At 44.4% G+C, this 22,833-nt stretch overlaps 1 protein-coding gene across 2 annotated transcripts in view; it reads left to right on the forward strand.

The window, feature by feature from the left end:
• The first annotated feature begins 742 nt into the window (after positions 1–742).
• The window catches only part of NINJ2 (ninjurin 2), a 78,122-nt gene continuing 56,031 nt past the window's right edge, over positions 743–22,833 (forward strand). The window contains exon 1 of one of the 2 annotated variants that reach the window (XM_027073997.2): positions 743–1,078. In XM_027073997.2, the coding sequence (XP_026929798.1) occupies positions 905–1,078 (174 nt within the window). In that variant the 5' untranslated portion in view covers positions 743–904. Of the gene's footprint in view, positions 1,079–8,746; positions 8,942–22,833 lie in introns of those variants that run through there. The other variant, XM_027073998.2, reaches the window with a different exon arrangement.

Genomic DNA, 22,833 nt, shown 5'->3' on the forward strand with positions numbered 1-22,833 from the left:
AAGAATTGCCCCCTTCCACCCCTTTGGCAGCACATTTAAGTGTGGTGAGAGTAAATTTCTGACTCTGCTACTCTCCTCACTCCCTTTAAACTTGAACTGGATTACTCCAATTTAACACTGCCCCTACCATGCACACTCACAGACATACCCACACCCACACATACACAAGCTGGTGTCTAAAACTAGCTTCAGGAACAAACCAGAAGAGTTTTAGGCTCTAAGGTAAACAAGAGAAAGAAAGCTTTTCCAAAAAAAGACTCACTCCTGGTAGCTTTATTTTAAAAGTAGGGAAAAAGCAACTACTTGCGTAAACAGAATTTGAAGGTATAACTTTTTCCTGCTCTCTTTCTGTCTAATCAAGGGAGAAAATGAGGACATCAAACAACCTGTCAATAAAAGCTTATTGTTAATCACTTTATAGAGTAAGGCTTATGCTTCGGGGCCTATTAAGTAAACTACATTTTTTTTTTTTTAAACTTTTAGCGCTACAGGGAACAAGAGAAAGAAGTCTCTAAGCCTCAGTCTTAGGAATATGCTAGAGTCCACCCACCCTTGATGACTGAGGACCCTATTCAGCTCCACCAATGTGAAGTCAGACAGCATGCTGAGGCTGTTTTTCCATTTCCTTGATAAATCCACAGGGTTTCTATGCCGGTAGAAAAGCTACTAACTCAAAGCAGGCTGAGTTTGACCTCGGATGGCCCCTCTGGGGCTGGAGGGGCACTGGCGCCACGAAAGAAAATGATGCTGTCACTACTAACCCAAAAGGCCACCTATCAATGTGTCACATGCCACCCCCTGAAGTGCACATGCGTGTGCACGCACACACGCACGCACGCAAGTGTATGCATGTGTACACTTCCCCCAGGGGCTGAGCCCAGGACAAGCATCCCACATCAGATGGATGAATAGCAGGTCTGTCCTGCCAGCTGTGTGCTCTCTCCCACCCAAAGAAAGCAGTAGAGACTCAGACAGCAAAGCCTGGAGTTGCCCACGCAGTCTGTTACCAGCACCAGAGTGTGTGAAGGCACTTGAGGGCAGCAAGATGGAATCAGAGAGAGAAATCATCGACCTCCAAGTAAGTTCTCTCCGGGAGAGAGGAAGGAGGGTGGAGATGGGGGGAGCAGAGGTAAAGCTGGGGGAAGGAAGGATTAATATTCTGGTCACTTGATATTCTCCCTCTCACCCCCCTTTCTCTCTTACCCCCTTCTCCAAATGTTCCCTAGGCTTTATCTCTTTTTTTCTCTTTCTGTTTCCCTGTCTGGTTCTTTGCTTGTTTTGAAATATGTGAGAAAGGGATTGTTTAAATCCCTCTTGGCCTGTGCTTCCTCTTGTCAGTCAAAGAGCTAATTAGATTCGCGTTACCAGAAGATGATTTCACATTCTGCACAGCGCTTTCCTCCAAACCCCAGGACAGTAGAGACTTATTTGAGAGCTGCTGGCAGTTCTCTGGAGGCAAGGAAAGATATGGGTTTTAGAGTTAAGAAGAGAGGCAGCTGGCCAACTTTGCATTTTACAGGTTGGAAAAAACTGGAGCCACTCCGTGGCTTTCTCCACAAAGCTCTCCTGTGGAGGACAGAGTGTCTTATTCGGACAGGGCAAGAAAAGGAAGCCAGTAAAATCTGCTAGCAGGAGGCAGAGACTGGTGTCCCTCCCTACCTGGGACAGGCTTGGAGGGCACCAGAGGCTCTAATCCACCATTGCAGGGAAAGGGAATGGGATGTTCTGGTAAGAGGAGAGCCAGGTCGCTGGAACTGGCACTCTCCAACTTTATTGAATAAAGCCAGCCTTTCTGTAGGGATCACAGAGGTTGCATGATAAATTTTCCTAGAGCTGGACAATTACAGGGTGGAGAAGGACTTTTGAGACCAAGGATTTTTGATCATGGTATCTGTTCTTCAAGCAAATCTTCAACACCCCAGTGTATGCTTCAGATGAAAAAGGAGCTGCTATGTGTGTTGGGCAGCATGATGGGGGCTTGGCAGAACTTCTGCCCTCTGTCCCTCCACCCCTGAGACACAACCAAGGAAGTTGTAGAATCACTTGGGGTAGTGTGTCAAAACCATTGGTCTACTAGAACTGCAAAATAGTGTCGTTTTCCTTGATTGTCATACAGCCCCAAACATGGTCCCAACTCAGGGCTTGATGGTCCTTCTGCCTGGAATATTCTTTCCCTGGGCTGGCTCCTTCTAGTACATTCAGATCTCAGCTCAAATGTTACTGACTCAGGGAGATCTTTGCCCTCTGTAGAGGAACCCTCCTTTCATTTTGTCTTCATCATTTGTTTTCTTTCTTCCATAGCACTGCTCACTATTTGAAGTTACATTGTTCATTTGATTACTTATCCAATCTAATCAATCTCATTAGAACATAAACTCCATTAGAGTCTGTTTCTTTCATTGCTCTATCCCTAGTGCCCAGGGCGGTGCTTGATAAACAGTAATTGCATGGAAAATAGTTGTAAGTGAATAACTTAAGGGAGCCATGAATTAAAGGGGATCACTAATAGGCAGAGGGTCACTCTACCAGACCATGGCAGAGTCAGGACTTCTGGACAACCCAGGTCTTCTGACCCTACAGTGTATTTTCTTTTTTCTTCCTCTAGTTCTTGCCTCCATTGGATATTTAGTAGCTAAGGAAATGGTACTGCTCATTTCCAGTCCCTGAAGAACAAGTTTCTTATGTGCTGATGAGTTAAATAAGCCTGAGTTATAGGCTAAGGACACTACATTTGGAAGAAAGGTTCAGAAAGAAAGAGGTAGGCAGAACTATGGACTAAAGTGTTAGAGTACCCTTCTCTTCTTTATTAGAGTTATTCTCTCTCTCTCCCAATATAGTCTTTTATTCTGGCATCTTATTCACACTTTCCCTTGGTAGTTTATTTATTTGGTTGGCCAGAAGGTCATCCATTGAGTTTCTACATCTTCCTGTCTAGCCCTCTGGATCCAATGAGGAAATAGTCACTGTGGTCTTCTGAGAAGGCAAGTCTTGGTTCATGACAGGTGGAAATGTCTGTCCCCTAGTAGCATGATTTTACCCTCTCCTCACATGGTGTTGCCACATGAAATCCAGAGGAAAGACATATATAAAGACCCTAGAATATTATGTACTGAATACTATTAGTTCCTCTGTTTCTGAGAATGGTTTTCCAGGGGTGGTAAAGACATATTGACTATAGCTAAGACATTTCATCTCTTCATTTAACAAATATTTACTAATCAATAACTATATATTTCACTCTGTGCTTGCTAGGTATGGGAAAGGTTTCTTATTTCATGAGGTTATTATAGTGGGTTGAATTCCTGCATGAGCTAAATAGAGTTATTCTGTTTTATAGCTCCAAGACTAATTCTTAAACTTGCAAATGTATTATTTACCCCTGGAAAGACAGCTAGATAGTATGTGTATGATGTACTGTGTTCTACCCTGAACACGTTAAAGCCCAAGTCCAAATAATAATGCCACAGTATTCAAACCAGGACAACTCTCTTTACCATATAAATATTGATCTCCCCTTTATAATCCTGATCTTGGAGACTTCATTTGTGCTAAGTATATAAATTAATTCCTATTCATCACTATCCCATTACCAAAACAAACCAAAGGAAGAACAAATATTTATTGAGCTTCAACACTGTATGAAGCACCAAAAACAAAAACAAAAACATGATACCTGGCCTTAGAAAGCTTAAGTGGAAGAAAAACAGATGACTATAATATAAAGAAAATGTTCAATTAAAATAGTATGTCCCCAAAATGTGGTACAGTTACCACCAATGGTTAGTAAAGGGAATACCAATGGCTAACAGTTTTTTATTGTAATGGCTATCTTTATAGTTATAGTATTACAAAAAAAGGGTAACTAATCCATCAAATCTGTGATTTCTAAATTTTTATTGCTCAGGATGAGGCTAAAGTAAGTGGCATGATACGTTTTAAGTTCTTATTCAGACTTTATAAGTGTCATGGGCACACCCTGAATATTTTAATAATTGTACCTGTCTTCACTGTTCAGAAGTGTGGCTGCTCTGGATGAAATGAAACACAAGTGTGTGTGTGTCTGTGTATATTGCTTCTTTCTTGTCACTAAAAGATTGAGATAGCAAACAAGGTACAACTGAAATTTGGGAAACTCCAATCTAAAAAACATTAAGCCTCTATCATCAGTGTTGCAGGTGTGTCCCCAAGGTCAACACCTTGAGAGTGGGATGGCTGGTACTGGTGCCTCTCCTTCCACAACCTGAAGCTGTGGCCTCCAAGCTTCTGCCCTTCTCCCAGCCCTTAGTAGCAGCCCTGCCAGACAGCTAAGGTGACTCCTTTTCCAGGCTCTAGACTGGACTAATTTCCCATCTTTTACCCCCTCCTCTGAGATCTGGATGAATAAAGGGTGGAAGACAATCCCTTTTCTTCTCCTTCAACCAGTGTTGCAACCCACCGCTGAGTATGGAGTTCAAGCCACTCTCCTTGCTCCTTCCTAAAATGGAGCTCTTCTTCTGCTTATAGATTCACCTAAGGAGATTCAGTCCTCTGGCCTCTTTCTTCCACCTGTGCGGGATGTTGAGGGAGATACAAAGATGGTCAAAAATGGTCAAAGATGGTCTCTTTGTAAGGGAATGAAGACTGGTACACACTGAATGCAAATTCAGTGTAGTAAGGGTTAAGTACAACAAGGGATAGAATGCACTGGGAGTGGAGGTAAAAATTACTTATGAATAGAAGGGGGGGACTATAGGTAAAGTATTCTGGAGTATTTTCAAATTTAAATTCCAGACAACAGTTTGGTAGTATATATCAAGAGACTTAAAAATGACCCAGTATGGGGCACCTGGCTGGCTCAGTGGGTGGAGTGTGTGGCTCTCGATTTCCAGGTTGTGAGTTCGAGCCCCATGTTGGGTGTAGAGATTACTTAAAAAAATAAAATCTTAAAAAAAAAAAAAATGACCCAGTAATCCCACTTCTAGAATCAGCCTAAGAAAATAATCAGATATGTAAGGATGTTCACTGAAATACTGTTTATAGCAAAAAGGAGTATCCAACAATGAAAGAATGGTTAAATAAATTTTGGTACATCTGTTAGTGGATATCATGAAATAATTTTTTTCAATGTTAGGGAAGAATATTTAAAGGAATACCAAAATGCTAATCATATAAATCAAAAAAGTAGGATACAGAAGAGTATAAACATTTTATCCCAACTTCCTTTAAAAATCATATAGAGTAAATATGTGCAAGAAAACCATTCCCAAGAAATACATCAAAATGTTAATACCGGTTATTTATGGGTTATGAATGACTTACTTTCTTCTTTTACTTTATTTTTACTTTTTATTTCCTTTAAGCATTTTTACCGACGCATATATTATATTTAGAATAGAAAAAAAAAACCCTGTAGTTTAAAAAAGAAAATTAGAGAAGCAGATGTGGCTATATGCAAATGAGTAGATCTGTGAATATGAACCACAGCAGATTTATACACACATATATATTTATTCCCGACTCTGATTGCCATAGAAAATAAACAGCTGACTTATCTTTGTGTAAGTAGGCATCTCCTTTTAAGTGGCCGTTCCACTTTTTAAAAGTTCTACATAGTAGCAACTCTGGTTTTTTATATCTCAGTATGCTCCAAGAACAGACTTCAGGAATGTGAAATCCAAGGACACACCCACAGACCTCCGAGTTTCTACACAGCCCCTTCCGAGGAAAAACATCAGAGGCAAGTAGGAAGGGGTGAGGTGGTTGCATCCTGATTTAGTCAGATCTTGTACCTGACAACTTCAGTAACTTGTCCTCTATCACCTAAAGAAAAATATAAAATCATTTGTATTAAGTAGAGAGACAGATATATAGATGATAGCTAAAGAGACAGACAGACAGATGGTGGAAGGATTTGGGACAACTTGTTGGAGGAGGTAGTCATTGGGTAAACTTTGAAGAAGGAATAGGACTCTGACAAGTGGAGGATATTCTAGTGTGAACAGAAGCTGCAAGCAGGACATCACAGGGCGTATCTGGGGAAGGATGAGTAGTCCAATTTGTCTAGGCTATAAAGTGAATAGAAGAATAACAGTGGGGAATATGATTATAAAAGTGAGTTGGAACCAGATCATGATGGACAGTGAAGACCACGTTATTCCCCTCGAAGAGGAACTGACCAGTAACTCTAGTGATCGATGTTCTTTGCAGAAGCACCTGAGCTCTCAAGTGGATGTCCTGGAAAGGGGTGAGCAAGGAAAAGAAACGTGGCTGTGCCTCCCAAGACCTAAGGCCCCTCCCAGAGCTGAACTTCCAAATGGGACTTGGAGGGGCCTTTAGTCTAGCAGACCACAGGCCTTGTTTCATAGAAGAGAAAACGGAGTCACAGAGTTGTGTGATGTTTAAGTAGGTCTTAGAATCCTCACGTATGATCTGCCCAAAGTCAGCCATGATATTGGGCAGAGTATCCAATGGACAACACAATACTCAAAATGTATTTGTTGACTAATTCATAATTCAATTTGCCATCACAGTGAAAGGCCCTTCCAAATGTTCTAATCCTCCCAACCATGCTGTGGTCCTTACTCCACCTTCATTGGAAAAGGAAATGAAGCTCAGAAAGGTCAAGTACACCATCACAGAGCACGAAAGTGGCAGGGCTAGGACTCAGACGTAGGTTTTCTTTTTGCTATACTCTAGCTCAGTGGTTTTCAAATGTGGCCGCTGGAGCAACAGTATCCCGTCACTTGGGAACCTTTTAGAAATGCAAATTCTCAGTTCCTACTCCAGACATACTAAATCAGAAACCCTGGGGAGGGGCCCAGCCATCTGTATTTTAACCAGTCCCTTGATAATTTTGATGTACTCTGAAGTTTCAAAACCACTGCCCACTGCCCAGGTACATTGCTGACTGACGTGGGGGGTTGGTATGGAGGCTCCAAGCCTGACCTCCTTTCTCCCACATGATCCTAGAGAAGCCAAGGAGTAGCACTCAAGCTGGACCTGGAGTAAGGCAGGAATTCTGGCAAAGCAAGAGACCCCAGCTGGATCAGATGTCGGGGATGAGGAGCTGCCAGTCACTTTGTGAGAGCACAAAGAACCTAAGTCTCACAAGTCCAAACTTCCTGTTTCAGTACGGGCACCACCAACCACACTGTCACTGCTGCTACTTGCCTGCCACATACCTGTAGGGATTTATACCCACTCTGATGAGAGATGGTTTGGGATTACCCCAGCCTGGGAAAGAGGGTGTTAGACAAGCCTAGGGAGGTTAAGCATAATGAAGGGCACAGGTGAAGATGGATGTCTCCATCCTGTCACCCAGCCCTGTTTCACGAGAAGAGCAATCGTAGGCAAGGGTGGGACTTTCCCACAGGGCACAGATACCTGGAGTGGGGGGAGGGAGGTACTCTGTGTCTATAGGGGTGGAGGGAAAAGAGCACAGGAATATAGCACTCCCGAATAGTCTGTCCGGGACCTTAGGGATGGGAGTAAGGAGGGCAGGGCGCACCAGCCAGGTGGGAGTTGCATCCTGCAATCCAGAGCATGTCTACACAAAGCCTAACCAGTGTCCTAAAGCAGTGAGCCTCGGAGCTGGAAGTCCACCAGGCTCCACGCCAAGAGAATGGAAAACCCTCGGCCTCTCCAGAGGTGAATTCTGTTTCCAAAGCCCCATCCAGGGAACTGGGGCTGTTTACCCCCAGGTCCAAGAATCAGGCTTTGCTCTTTGGTTTTGTGTGCTTGCCTTGTGCCCTAGGCACAGAGTCCAGGGACCCATCTTCTGCCTGAAAACACATTTTCAGTCCGTATCTGTACACAGTGGGGCCGGTGTCATTCATGCAGCCGGGACTTTCCCTGCCACACCCCCCACCTTCACCCGCAGTTTCCTAGAAATGTGACCGCCCAGTGTTAGGATTCAAGCATGGCTCAGTCCCCAGGGATAGCTGGGCAGGGTGGGGCTGGCAGTGTTGGACCTTTAATGCCTCGCCCTGTCTCTCTCTCTCTGGTTTTCACAGCAATCTATGTCATTTAATGTTCATCCACCTCCCTTGTTGCGAACTGCCTCTGACAGAGTTTGGGTTGGGAGTGGGGAGCAGAAATCTCGCAAGGCCTGTGACTTGTCCTGGTTGCAGCAGAATCTCTGTGAACCAGATCCTGGGCTACTCCCAGCAACCACGGCAAAGCCAGTGCCATCCCAGTCCCGCGGAACCTCCAAGCTGCAGAGCTCTGTGCTTTCAGGCCCTTGAGGAGCCGGAATTGGGCAGAAGTTCCAAATCCTCTGTCAAAGCTGAGCCATCTCCTCTCCATACCCCGGTGGTTGTGGGGTAGCTTCAAGAGGAGGCAGGGTGGGATGGAGAGGAACCAAGGGGAGACCGCCTTCTGCTCACTGCAATTTCCAGTGGCCTCCCAAACCCCAAGAGTTCAGTATGGCCTGCGGGGTCTCCACATGCTTTTCACAGTAATAGCGGCCAGCAGGGGGCTGCCACTGAGATTGTGAGATAGAATCAGAGAGACAGAGGAGCCCTGTTATTTTGTTTTCCATTCTCCATGTGATCTGCAGTATTTTTCCTCCTTCCCATTAGAAGTACGCCTCCTCCCCTACCATCCTGATGTGACCTACTTATCTACTCCCTTTAAAGGGAGGTACTCTGGAAGGCATCCCAGTCTAGGGCGGTTCTGTCTGTGATTCTCAGAGAGACAAGCTGTCTCTTTAATAAGGGAAATCCAGAAGCTGTAAAATTGGGGGTGGGGTGGTACGAGGGGGTAGGGGGAGGTAGTAAGGAGGTTAGGTAAGGTTGGGGAAGAAGGGAAATGGAGGTTGGTGGAGCCCGAGAAGAGTGTTCAGTGGTGTGGCTTTGGCCAGCATGACAGATTCATGCCATGACTAAGGGAAACAGGTTCTGGACCGGTCAAAGGGCGGTGGAAGCAGCAGATGTTGACTGCTGGAGAGACTGCACGAAACGAGGTAAAAATCAAACAACATTCCAGCTCTTCCACTTTCCCACTTTCTGCCCCTAGTTCACTGAGCTATCTAATCTCTGAGCCCCTGTTGCCTTATCTGCAAAATGGGAATAATAAATTCTACCTCAGAAAATGGATGAAAAGATTAAGTTATTTACCCCACCCTCTGTTCCGTCCTGAAGAAAACCCAGCGAGGTCTCAGAATAATGGCACATATGTGATAACAGCTACCATTTGTTTATAAGTACCTATCCTGTGGGAGGCACTGTACATGTAGTTTAAATTCCATGAGGAATGAATTATGCCCAATAAGGAATCTGAGGCTCTGAGAAGTTAAATCACTTATGCAAAGTCACACAGCTAGCAAGTAGCAGGGCTGAGGTTCCCACTCACAGCTGTCTGACTCGAGTGTGTGCTCTTAAACATACCTCCCCTAGACTATAACATCACCAGCCTTAATGAGAAAGGATTTGGCAAAACCCTTGTCCCCACGTCTTAAGTAAATCTGGAATGCTGAGTCAGATAGGGGCTGGAGAAATCAAACAATAATTGGGTTGTATAATGCTATCATTTTACGCTAATCTTGGCACTGAGGAGAGATTGTCTTGCAGACTGGAAGTCTATAAACGCCTATCTGGTCTCCAGCCACTGGGCCTCCAGTCTGGCCTCCCTCCAATCCATTCTCTTCACTGTAGCCACAGAGAACATTTTCCTCCTTCTATCAGAGTGGTTCCCAGCTGCCCTCAGCATTACATCCAAACCCAATGTGGCCAGCGCTCATCTTGTCCCTAGCAGGCCCCAGGCTTGGGAGGCCCTACTCCATTTTTATCAAATGTATTAAAATACACCCGTATCCTTCACTAAACATGACTTTTTTTTAATGTAAAAATTTTGAAAGGCTTTTTAATGATTTGAATGTTGAAATGATTAATTTAAGCATTCAGTTTTCGTATGTAGGTGCCAATATGGTTTTTGCGGGTCTCAAACATTTGGGGCCTTTGGAAAGCTCCTAAGTACTATGCACACACACGGTGCCTAATGGGTGACACAGCTGTTGCTGCAGCCCCCGTCCACGTTCCCTGCATGCCAGGCTTTTGTAAATACAGTTTCCTGGGCCTAGAATTCTGTTTCTTCTGTAAGTGCACCTGCTCGTACCATTCCCCCCTCCCTCATTGCCCTGCAGTTTCTTTCTTTGACCTTCATAGGTGCTTAGCCTCTCAGCTTCCTTGTGTGTAAAACAGAAATAGTGATACCTACTTCATAACGCTTTAGAGAGGATAAAATAAGTTGATATACCAAAGCATTTCTATACAAAGTATGATTCATGCACCATCACAGGGGAGCTTGTTAGAAATGCAGAGTTTCAGGCCCCACCCCAGATGACTGATCAGAATCTCCCAGTTAACAAGATCCCCAGAAATCACATTTGAGTTTTGAGGAGTCCTGCACTACAGCACCCAGAACAATGTCTGCTACATTGTAGTAGTAAATGATAGTCATCGCTATTGTTATTGTTGTGATTACTAAAAGCCAATTTTTTATAGTTGTCTCCAGTTTCCCTTCTTACCTTATAACTTCTGAACTCCAGTGCTTTTCTTCTTCCTCTTTTTTTAATGTTTACTTATTTTTGAGAGAGAGAGAGAGAGAGAGAGACAGAGAGAGACACAGTGAGAGCAGGGAAGGGACAGAGAGAGAGAGGGAGACACAGAATCCAAAGCAGGCTCTAATCTCTGAGCTGTCAGCACAAGGCCAGATGCGGGGCTCGGACTCACAAACTGTGAGATCAGGACGGGAGCCCAAGACTGACGCTTAACCGACTGAGCCACCCAGGCGCCCCTAGTTCAGTGCTTTTCAAATGTTGTTCCCGCAGCACACTTGCATCCTGGGAGCTGGACCATGCATGGCAATTCCAGCTAAATGCTGGGCTTACAGTCAAGACACTCAGGTAGCTTCCCTCCATCTACGGAGGGAGCTAGCTGAGGAAATTGCAACAGGTGGTCATAAGGACCACCAAAAGAGGGATAGAGAGGTGCTAGAAGTGGCAGCTGACCCAGGCTTGTGGGGTCGAGGAAGGTGCTCTCCAATCTAAGACCTGAAAGGGGAGTTGGCAGGTTGTCTCTACAGCGGACTGACTGCTCCTACAGGGTAAAAGGGCCTGTTAAGGCTTTGCTCTACGGCCCTTGCTGTTTGCTCTCCCAAGCAAACAAGGGAACCCAAGGGGGCGTGAGTCTAGACACAAACTGGTGTCCTGGTATGAAGCCCAGTCACTTAGAAAAAAATTTTGGCCTCGTTGCAAACTGGGCCTTCGGTAGTTTTACAATTCTCAATCTCTCAGAAACTTGGTTTCCTTGTTTCCAGAACCAGGATAACGATACTCCCTCTACAGGGGGTCGGATCGCGAGGCTTAAGGGACAGGACAAGTCAGGTTCCAGGCACCTAGTAGGGGCGGGATCAATGTTCCTTTTCTGTGAAAAGGAACTGGGTGGATTTAGGCCCGAGGGCCAGAGCTTCGGAAACTGTAAACACTTCTGAGTACTTGCAAATACCGCCTTCCCTTCCCCTCCTCCCACCTGGGCCGGGACGCTGAAGTACGGGGCGGGTGTGTGCAGTCCGCGAGCAGCTGGAGGGGACGAGGTCGCCTAGGGTCGCAGGTGGGCTGGTTTTGGAGGGAAGAAAAGGCGCACTGTTTTTCCGGCGCCCGGGGCAGCCTTGGTGGATGCTCTGAAAACTCCAGAACAGAGCCGGCACAGTGTGGCCACGGCGAGCCTCGGGCAGCCGGCCTGTCTTTAAGAGGTGCGCTCCCTGGCAGAGGCCGCGCTGGAAATGTGAATATTCCTTTCACAAGGGGCACACCGCGTGCGCGAAGGCCGCCTCGGGAGAGCTCGCGGCCCCGCTGCCCAAACCCTCCGGGGGAGGCCGAGCGGAAGAGGCCGCTGATTGGCTGCGGGGGAGGCTCGTGCCGCGCAGACCCTCACACCCCCAGCCCCGGGCAAGCTGCGCGCGGGGTCGCAGGGGTGGGGGGTCGGCCGGGCCGGGGCGGGGAGGGCGCGCGGCCGCGACCGCAGGTCAGCTGACTCCCGCGGAGCCGGCCGAAGGGCTCACTTCCCCGTCCGGCCCCGGGGCCTACTGGGGGTTGGCCTTGAGCTTTTGTTACGTGGCTGTCCCTTCCCCTGCTGAAGGCCGAGGGCAGTCCTCACCCTTTGCTGAAGCAAAACAACCCCCTCCCCACCTCAGCTCGGCCCAGTCTCCGGCTCTGGTACTGACAGTCCCACTGGCTTCGGGTCCGGGGAGGGCAGGGTGGCCCCTTTTTGCTTCTCCAGCTCTGGCACAACACGCTCTGGCTGATCCTGATCGCGGTGGGTGGAGCCGGGTCGGGGCTATTTCGGTTCCTTCTTGGCCTGGAGTGCTTGGTTTCCTGCTGAGTTTCCCCTAGGCTTCCCTTAGGTTATTAATAATAATAGCTACCATTTTTCTGAGCACTTACTTTATATCAAGGAGGCACTTGACATATTTTTATTTTTATATTTCAGAGCAACTGTGTAGATATCAACCCCAGCTTATAGATGAAAACACGTGAAGCTCAGGGGAGTTAATTTGCTGAATGTCACAGCTAGCAAGTAGTTCAATGGGGATTCACATCCTAGGCTGTCTGACTCCAATGCTGTGCACTCTCCCCCCTGCCATGCTTTCCCGGTGAGGCCTTTGCCAGGGCCATGTTGAAGACTGATGATTGTCAGCTAAATTTTACCCTAAAGCCACACTGTCGTTAAGACTTTTTGGGGGCCAGACTAGGAAATAACCTAGCTCTGGGGCAATATTAGAAAAGATTCCCCTAGAACCTGTTTGTTTGGCACAGAGAGCTAATCAAAGCTAGTATCTGGAATTCTTTCATGACTTCCTTGAGAGGCATCCTGGCTTGAGGCACATTCCTCCTCCCTTGCGCATACCCCTTCCTCTGCCCTTCATCCTCCCAAGAAAGAACAAACTATTGCATTTGTCCGAAACCTCTCCAATTTGAACTAGGCCTGTAAATCAAGCATAAACAAAACCAGTCTTGAGAAGGGGAAAGTGAGGCACTGAGGCACTGGGGTGGGGGTGGGGGGATGGGACAACTCAATTGGATCATTTTCTGGTGCTCAGAGTGCTTGAGAAGGACAATCTCCCAGGTCCTATCCTACTTGTCCCCGCAGAATAGACATATCCTATGACCTCTTCTCAGTGAGAGGGTAGGACTGTTTGAGAAGGTGGAGGAGGTAGCTGTGAAAACCAGAAAGCATTATACATAGAAGACAGGATTTTTCTTCTGATGAGACATCAGTAAAGCAGCGGCTGGTGTTTATTATTCTAAGATAGTACAAGCAGGGGTGCCTGGGTGGCTCAGTCAATTAAGCATCAGACTTCAGCTAAGGTCATGATCTCCAGGTTCAGGAGTTAAGAGCCCAAGCTTCAGGCTCTGTGCTGGTAGCTCGAAGCTGGAGCCTGCTTCCTGTGTCTCCCTCTCTCTCTGCACCCCTCCCCCACTCATACATTTTTCTCTCTCTCTTTCTCTCTCTCTCTCTGTCTCAAAAATAAGTAAAACATTTAAAAATAATAATAAATAATAAAAATAAATAGTACAAGCAAATTGTCAAATGATTCCACCTCGTAAACATAATTACATAAGACAGAAGCCTGAAAACCACCTGGAGGGCCTATACCTGAAGATGCCCAGACAAAGGGCATGAAAACAATTTATGAAGATCATTTCTTACCCCCATTTCCAACCTACAGCCTTCCATTTCTCTGGTACTGAAATTAGAACAAGTCTGCAGCATTGGAATCACAGGGGGATGGGTGAGGATGATTCCTTTTTTTTACATATGAGTAAACATAATACCAACAGGTCATTTAAAAATAAGAAATACCTTTAAAAGGGGAGGATGAGTTAAACACTGAAGCTGACCACAGAAGGTCCTGGAGCCCTTAAAAGGGAGGTCTGAGCAGCCAGCAGTGCTGTTTCCTCTGGGGTGTCATGTATTAGAAATACACTCTAACTTTTCTCGGGCCAGAAGCCCTGATATCTACCCTTTTATAAAGCTTTAGTTTCCACATTTGTAAAATTAGGACTTTGGATGTGAGGGTTCCCAAGCTGCCCCCCAAGTCTGGAAACTCCTACTTATGCAATACCCAGATATTTTCATTAAGTGATGCTCAACTCCTCCATCTCCGTAACAGGTTAATCATCTGACTAACTGCTCAGCTTTCCTGCTTTATGAGATCATCACTGCCAGTTCCAAGTGCATTTGGCTGCCAGAGAGCAAACATTCCATGTGTGAACTGGGGATACATATTGCCGTGATAACAAGTCTGGCAAATTTGAAACATGCTGATTTAATCTGAAACAGCACTAAACTCCAACACACCGTTGGGGACCTGGGCCTGGGGCAAAGCCTCCTAATTTGCTTTCAGGTGGCATCAGTCGTAATGCCTCAGGGCTTTGAGAAGGTAAAACATGCCTACCTACAATCCTCAAAAAGTCATCCAGTCCATGCCCCACCTTCCATCAGGTGAGAGTCAGTACACCTGGACCATCGTCAGCCTTGCCTATTAAGCTGAGGTTCCACTTGATATGATCCATAGTTGAGGTTACCACTGCCCTCAGGGGGAAATCTATGTATATCGGGTGACTAAATACAGTCAAGGCAAATGGCCATGGTCTCGCAGTAACAACCCACACATAGTTTCCAGAAGGCATCAGTAGCTCCTTATAGGTACCTCAAAACTTCAAATCCATGGATTTGGCCATAGGTTAAGGTGGGGAACGGGATTTTTTTTTTTCTTTCCACTTAATTCTCACACAGTGTTACGAGTGCAATCGTTGAGGCATACAAAAAGATGTAGAAACACCAAGAAGGTAGGAAAGGGATGGAGAAAGGGGCACATTTATTAAATAGTGGTTAGCATAGTGGTTAAGAATACAGGCTCTGAAGCTGGACTACTTGGGTTTGAATCCTGGGTCTTCCATTTCCTTGGTGTGCTGTCTAACGTAGGACAAATTACTTAACCTCTTTGTGCCTCAGTTTCTTATAGGACTATTAATTTGTGTAGAACACTAAGAACAATGCCTGCTCCATATGAGTGCCACATAAATATGACATTACTGCAGCAAGTCCTATGTTAACTGCCTTATTACTTAACAATTTTTTTGAAAAGGAAATTACTGAGTTCTGCTACGCTAGTTATAATAATGTCTGTGACCAGGGGTATATATCAGGAAGGAAATAAACAGATATGTGGATCAAACCCTTGTTTCTTCTACTAGTCTCTTCTAGCATAAAGGATTTCATACTGTACCTGATAGCTTTTTTTTTGACGCATTAATATGAATTGGAAATCTCTCCATGTCAGAATATGTAGATCCACACCATTGTTTTTAACTGCCGTATAGTATTACGTAATATGGAAATATAATAGATTATTGGCACATTCTCTTATATTTATTGTGTATCTAATGTTTACTGTGTACAGTACAAGATGTGGGGAGGACGCATAGCTGGTAAAGTAGCGTAGAACATGGTTCTCCAAGAAGCTGGTGGGGAAATTTGGGACTTAAATGAAATAATCATAGACGGCAAGAAGGTATGTAATAAAATATTAAATGGAATTCAAAACTAAGTGTCAGTGTTTGTGATTTAATAGGAAATAGCAATACATTGTGTAAAACCATGGAGCCAAAGGCCTGCCTCCTAGAAGCTCTGGCTGGGCTAGAGAGGAAATTTACCCATTAGTTCTTCCAGCCTCACTGAAAAATTACTCAAGACAAGAAAGACAAGTCTACACTCCCTTAACAAGCTACAACACAGCAGCACACTGGTGTCTCACGTAGAGGTGGAATGCAGCAAGCCTACGTGTTCTCTTGCAACTTGTTGGGCACATGGGCAGGACCTTCCTAAAGCAGTGCAGGGATTTGTTCTCACCTCCAGCCTCTGACAGAGGTTTGTGTTGTTCTCCTTGAATCCCAAGTGGCACAGATAAGTCCTTTAAAAGGCACAGCGAATCTGCTCAAGGACCCCAAATGAGAACTCCCTTTCTTGAGATCTCCGGTCCTTTGTTTGGTTCTGCTTCCTTGGGAAGAATTCGCAGGGTTGTGAGAGCAGTTACCCCATAGGGCCCAGTTAGGGACATTCTGTGCTTAGGTATTCATAAATTTCTGCCAAGACCAGATTTCTTTTACCCCACCCTTATGTACTAATCGCTACCTAAATCAGTAACACCTGGTTGCCAAAGAATTAGATTGTGTCAAAGCCCACACTTGGTATTCCTTCTGCAAGGCCCTACCCAGCATCGTTCTAATACCTGGGTTAGGATAAACCTTTCGATTCTATCCTTGACCGCATGTATTTTCAGGTATGCCTTTCTATTTGTATTGATGGGAGAGTCAATAGTCAATGAAAAGAAAAATATTATTAGGCACTCACTATATATTTAGCTCTGTACAAAGCATGGGGTTGGGGATACTGGCAGAGGGAGGGTTATAAGAAAAATGAGACATAGCCCTGCTTTGGGGGGCTTAAAACCCTGACAGACATAAGAACACAACACGTTAGATCCTGAAACGGTCAAGGTAGACAGCATAGACCATATGTGCTGTGGGAGAGCAGAGAAGTGCCCCTAGAAGGGAATGGAGTCCCTGTAAAGGGCGACTGTTGTAAGGAGCATCTATTCTCACCTCCCAAATACTCCATGTCAGCCTCTTCTGGCAGCCCTGGGGAGTGAGTTCAGTAAAACAGGATGATCAATGTGGCAAATAGACCAACATTTTGCTCACAGATTCACAGAAAGTCAGTGTTTCCCTGATCATTTGGGAACCAAAATGACTAGACTGTATTTTTCCTGGAACATTTTATTTTCCAATAAAGAAAAGTAGAAAGACCGCAACAATGAATATTTGTAAACTCTTCCCTACATTCATCAATTTTGCTATATTTACTTTATCTCTTTCTATAGAATGCATCCCCTCCCCCCTTAGAAAGAAAGTGCCAGGGGCACCTGGGTGGTTCAGTCGGTTAAGCTTCCGACTTCAACTCCGGTCACGATCTCGCGGTCTGTGAGTTCGAGCCCCGCGTCGGGCTCTGGGCTGACGGCTCAGAGCCTGGAGCTGCTTCGGATTCTGTGTCTCCCTCTCTCTCTGCCCCTCCCCCGTTCATGCTCTGTCTCTCTCTGTCTTAAAAATAAATAAACGTTGAAAAAAAATTAAAAAATAAATTAAAAAAATAAATAAATAAACGTTAAAAAAAAATTTAAAAAAAAAAAAAGAAAGAAAGAAAGTGCCAGACATCATCCGTGAAGACTTCAGCATATATCTTCCAAGAAGGGTACTCTCCTACCTAACCACAATATAATTATCATTCATATACAGTTTATATTCACTTTTCCCAATTGCCATACAACAATGCCCTCCATAGCTCTTATATAATATAATCACGGATTAGTCATTGCATTGGGTGTCTTGTCTCCTAAATCTCCTTTAATCTGTAACCCTATTCCCTTTTTTTTTGGCCTCTCATCATCTTGACATTTTTGAGGAGTGCAGCTGACTTGTTCTGGAGAATGACCCATGATTTGGATTCGCCTGATTATTCCCTCATGGTTGAATTCAGCTGTTATTTCTTTTTAAAGATTATTGTGGTAAAATATCTGTACCACGAAAGTTACCATGCTAACCATGTTTAAGTGTACAATCCAGTGGCATTGTGTACATTCATAATATTGTACAACCATCACTGCTGTTTCCAGAATGTTTTCGTCATCCCAAACAGAAATTCCATACCCATTAAACAATAACTCCCCATCTCCCCTACCCCCGGCTCCTGGCAATCATCATTCTACTTCCTGTCTCTATGAATTTCCCTATTCTAGGTACCTTATGTAAGTAGAATCATACAACATTTCTCCTTTGGCCACTGTCTTATTTCACTTAATGTCTTCAAGTTCATCCATTTTGTAGCATGTGTCAGAATTTCCTTCCTTATTAGGGCTGTATGATATTCCTTTGTATGGGTATACCACATTTTGTTTATCCATTCATCCGTTGACAGACACATGGGTTGTCTCTAACCTTTGGTTATCATGAATATGGTTGCTATGAACATTGGTGTACAGTTATCTTTTCAAGTCCCTGCTTTCAATTATTTTGGGTATAGGGATGCCTGAGTGGCTCAGTTAGTTTAGCATCTGACTTCAGCTCAGGTTGGTGAGTTTGAGCCCCACATTGGGCTGGCTGCTGTCAGCATGGAGCTCGCTTCAGATGCTCTGTCCTGCGCTCTCTCTCTGCCCCTCCCCCACTTGCTCACGCACACTCTCTCTCTCTCTCTCTCTCTCTCTCAAAAATAAATAAACATTAAAAAACATTATTTTGGGTATATACCTATATGCCAGATCATATGGTGACTCTATTTTTAACTTTTTGAAGAACCACCATACTGTTTTCTATAGTGGTTGCATCATTGTATGTTCTTACAAGCCTCCAGTTTTCACAGTTCTCTTCAGTCTCTCCACATCCTCACCAATGTTTTTTTTCTTTTTTTTTTTAATAATAGTCATCCTAATGGGTGAGAAGTAGTATCTCAATGTGATTTTGATTTGCATTTTGTTAATGACTAATAATGTTGAGTATTTATGTGCTTCTTGGCCATTTGTATATCTTATTTGGAGAAATGTCTATTCAAGTTGTCCACTTTTGGTTTTTGTTTTTTGTTTTTTGTTTTTTTTTTTTGCATGCTTTTGGTTTGTTGTTTTTTTTTTAAGTTTATTCATTTGTTTTGAGAGAGAGAGTAAGTGCGGGCCCATGCATGTGTGCACACACACCAGCAGGGTCAGGGCAGAGAGAGAGAGAGAGAGAGAGAGAGAAAGAGAGAATCGTAAGCAGGAGCCCGAGGTGTGGATGGAGCTCATGAATGTGAGGTCATCGCCTGAGCTGAAATCAAGAGCCTGATACTTAACCAACTGAACCACCCAGGCGCCCCCCACTTTAAAAAAAATGTACACTTTTGAATTTTTTGTTGTTGTTCTTCTTCTTCTTTAAGTTACAGAAGTTCTTTTCATATTTTGGACATTAATTTCTTATTAGATGTATGATTTGCAAATAGTTTCTCCCAGTCTGTGGGCTGTTTTTTCACTCTCTTGATAGTGTCCTTTGCACAGAATTTTAATTTTGATGATGTCCAAATTGCATATTTTTCTTTTATTGTCTGTGTTTTGTGTGTCATATCCTAGAAGTCACTGCCAAGTTCAATGTCATGAAGATTTTCCCTTATGTTTTCTTCTAAGATGTAAATAGTTTTAGCTCTTAAGTTTGGGTCTTTGATCCATTCTGAGTTAATTAAAAAAAATTTTTTTAATGTTTATTTATTATTGAGAGACAGAGAGACACAGAGCATGAGCAGGGGAGGGGCAGAGAGAGGGGGAGACACAGAATCTGAAGTAGGCTCCAGGCCCCAAGCTGTCAGCACAGAGCCCAATGCAGGGCTAGAACTCACCAACCATGAGACCATGACCTGAGCTGGACTCGGTCACCCAATCAACTAAGCCACCCAGGCGCCCTTTTTCTGAGTTAATTTTTGTATATGATGTAGATAACAGTCCAATTTCATTCTTTTGCATGTGGTAATATCCTATTTTTCTAGCACCATTTGTTGAAAAGACTGGGCATTTCCCATTGAATAGTCTTGGTACCCTTGTCAAAAATCAGTTATTTCTGGCTTATTATTTCTGGCTTTCTAGTCCATTGGTCTGTATATCTGTTCTATTCCATTTTAAGAAGTATATGATTTCTTCCAAACTCTTTCTCATCCTTGCACCCACTCCCTGAAGGAGGGAATAAGGAGGAAAAGTCTTAAATGCAAAAGAATTAATTAATTAATGTTATGGTGCCCTGGATTTGAATGCTAGGGAGAATGCAACATTCTGGAGGTGCCCAATTTTCAGACTAGCATTCAAATTGTCAGTGGTGAGCAAGCACTTTATTCTATTTTGAATCCCCTTACTATCTTAGGCACAACCATTCTTTACACGTTTTTCCCTGTGTTACCAAACTTAGAGGACCCAAATGTGCTTGCAAGTTATGCTGTCTTGAAATCCCACATGATGGAAATGAGACTGATTCCTGTGTGTGTTTAGCCTTTAACTCATGGAAGAAGAATTGCTATTAATCAACAGTTATTTACTGACCATGCTTTATGTGCGGCGCTGTAACATAAAATTTATATTCATGGTGGCTTCCACTGTAATTGGGGAGACAAAGTGTATATATAAATGGATAATTGCCTAGAGAAGGGAGAAATGAGAATTGAAATAGTTGGCAAAATCTCCAGATGTGGGGTCTTTTGGGGATTGCTAAAGAGGAAGAATAAACTCGGATTCAGGGTTGAAGGGGAAGAATAGTGGGTATTAAAACAAAGGCAGGAATGAATAAGCTATCTGGGGACAGTGAGAAGGCCAGCCTGAATAGATGGAACAGTGCGTGGGGGAGAACCCTAGTGGATAGGTGGGGTGGGGCTAAATTATGTAGGATTTTTAAATAACCAGGCAGAGGGGTGTGCACTTGATTTAGTAGGACAGTAGGATACCCTTAAAAGTTCTTAAATGGCATGGTAAATAAAGGATGGTGGTACTGGTTTAGGTAGATTTGTTCCAGGAGGGGATATGGGATAGGCTTTCAGAGAAGAGGAATTGATTCAGTTATCAGAGGACTTCCCTGAAAAGAAAAGTAGTAGGTCTTTGCCCCAAGTCCAAGGTCAGATTGAGGTATGTTTCAGAACCCTTGCTAATCGAAACCCACTGTTAGAAAAATGCACTGGATCTAAAATCTTATAAGATCTTGCCCAAATTCAACCAGATCCACTAATCTTTTGTGTTAATGGCATAAAATTTCCACTCTTGGTTCTGGCTTGGTTTGGCACTCTCCCCAGATTGCCTCACTGTGGTGCCGAGCTTCCAAAGCTACCAAGCTACAGGCAGGGCTGCAAGTTTAGTTTCCTCATTTTTACAAAAGGTCAAGTTTTCTAAATTGGTGGATCAACTTGAATTTGTGTTGAGAAAGTGCACAAAATTCTTGCAGCTGACCTTCAGGGGGTCATTGCAGCTGACCTTCAGAGCTTTCTCCCCATTTCTCCCTGCACCCTCCCCACCTCCATTCCCCTAGATGCTCAGCCTCATCAGGACCTAGCACTTTCTCTTCACTCAGTGCTCTCCCAAAACAGCTGAACATTGCCTAGGATGCACACAAGCCATTCAAGCTGCTCAGTGCCAGACAGGGATGTCGAACCTTGCCAGTTGACATTTTGGGGGTCACAGGGAAAGAGAGGATAAGCAGGAAGTGTTTCGTGGGCTTGAATCAGGGAATATGCAAGGACACCCCATGAACATTCCAGAGCTCAGTGCTAGACAATGGCATGTGCAGAACCATTAGGCTGATTTCCCCTGTGGTTGGAGGTTGGCTGCGTTTTTACCCTCCCTTCTCTGCCTGAACACTCCCGACACTGGAATTTCTTCAGATGGCTACCGTGTTTGGTTTTCAACCAGGACAAACAAAAAAAAAAAAAAAAAGAAAAGGGGGAGATTTGTTTTCCCGTCAGCTTTTGCTCAATGGAATCTCTGATTCTACTTACTGGTCGTGCCTTGGACACCCCTGGGGCTGTTTAGGGCTTTAAACCCTGAGCACACAGGACTCCTAGCTTTGCTGACCCCTCTTCCACATCCTGAGCCTGAATACAAACTTCGTCTTCCTCACCCCCAGTGTCCCTTCAATCTGAGTAATTCTGCAGCAAATTCTCAGCCAATATTCCACCCACAAATTGCTAATTTCAGCTGAACTTCCTCAAACTGGAGCACCCCTCACCAAATATTTTGGGCTATCTCACAATCTATCTCAGCTGCACGTCTTGCTGGTATTTCCAAGTGGTGAAAAATCTCCCCTCATCTTAAAGTCTTCATAGTAAGCTCAGCCCCCTAAGGGCTGATGAAGAAATCTGGAGTTCTACCCTATTCATACATAATTCCAGCCTTCCAGGAGTTTCAATACAGGATCTCTCAAAACCTTTGGTGTTTTGTTTCTCACCTTCTTTTTTCCCCTAACTGAAAATGGGGTGAGGAGCAGGAGAAGGCATTGTGAATCAGTGTGATTAAAAAAACAAAACATGTGGACAACCAAGGAGCGTCTTTGCACTTCCCATTTCTAATCTCAGGGATCAGGACGTAGAGGCAACTCTCAGGTGAGTAAATTTGCAGATGCCCATGCATGTCCGGAACATTCCTCAAGGGTCATTAGAGACTGTCCAGTGGGGGCTAGTCTTCCGTTTTGGTTTTCTTTCAAAACTTCTGTCCAGAGAGCATCCTGTTCTGTTACATACATACCCACTGCCATCTCCAAATTGCTAGGTTGAGTACAACAATGCTCAAGTGCCTGGCATTGGGTTATACACAGACAATGAGCTACAAGACCAACCCAATGAGCTGGTGCCAACCCTAGGATGGGTTGTTGCTGAGTTCTTTCTGACCAGCCCTCTGTCCATTTGCCTTTCTGTCTTCCCCTCCAGATCCCAAGAGCACAACCTCTTCCTCACTCAGCAGTTGAAGGCACTTTACAATATTTTCTTTAAAAAAAAAATGTTTATTTTGAGAGAGAGAGCATAGGGGAGGGGCAGAGAGAGAGAGGGAGAGAGGCAACCTCAAGCAGGCTTGGGGCTGTCAGCACAGAGGCTGACTTGGGGCTTGAACTCACGAACTGTGAGATCCCGACCTGAGCCAAAATCAAGAATGGGATGCTTAACTGACTAAGCCACCCAGGTGCTCCCATTTTATAATGTTTTCAAATACACCCCTGATCCTTGCACATATTTAAGAAAAAGCTGTTCCCCC

This window comes from Acinonyx jubatus, chromosome B4, assembly GCF_027475565.1.
Source record: "Acinonyx jubatus isolate Ajub_Pintada_27869175 chromosome B4, VMU_Ajub_asm_v1.0, whole genome shotgun sequence".
In the NCBI taxonomy this organism is placed as follows: Eukaryota; Metazoa; Chordata; class Mammalia; order Carnivora; family Felidae; genus Acinonyx; species Acinonyx jubatus.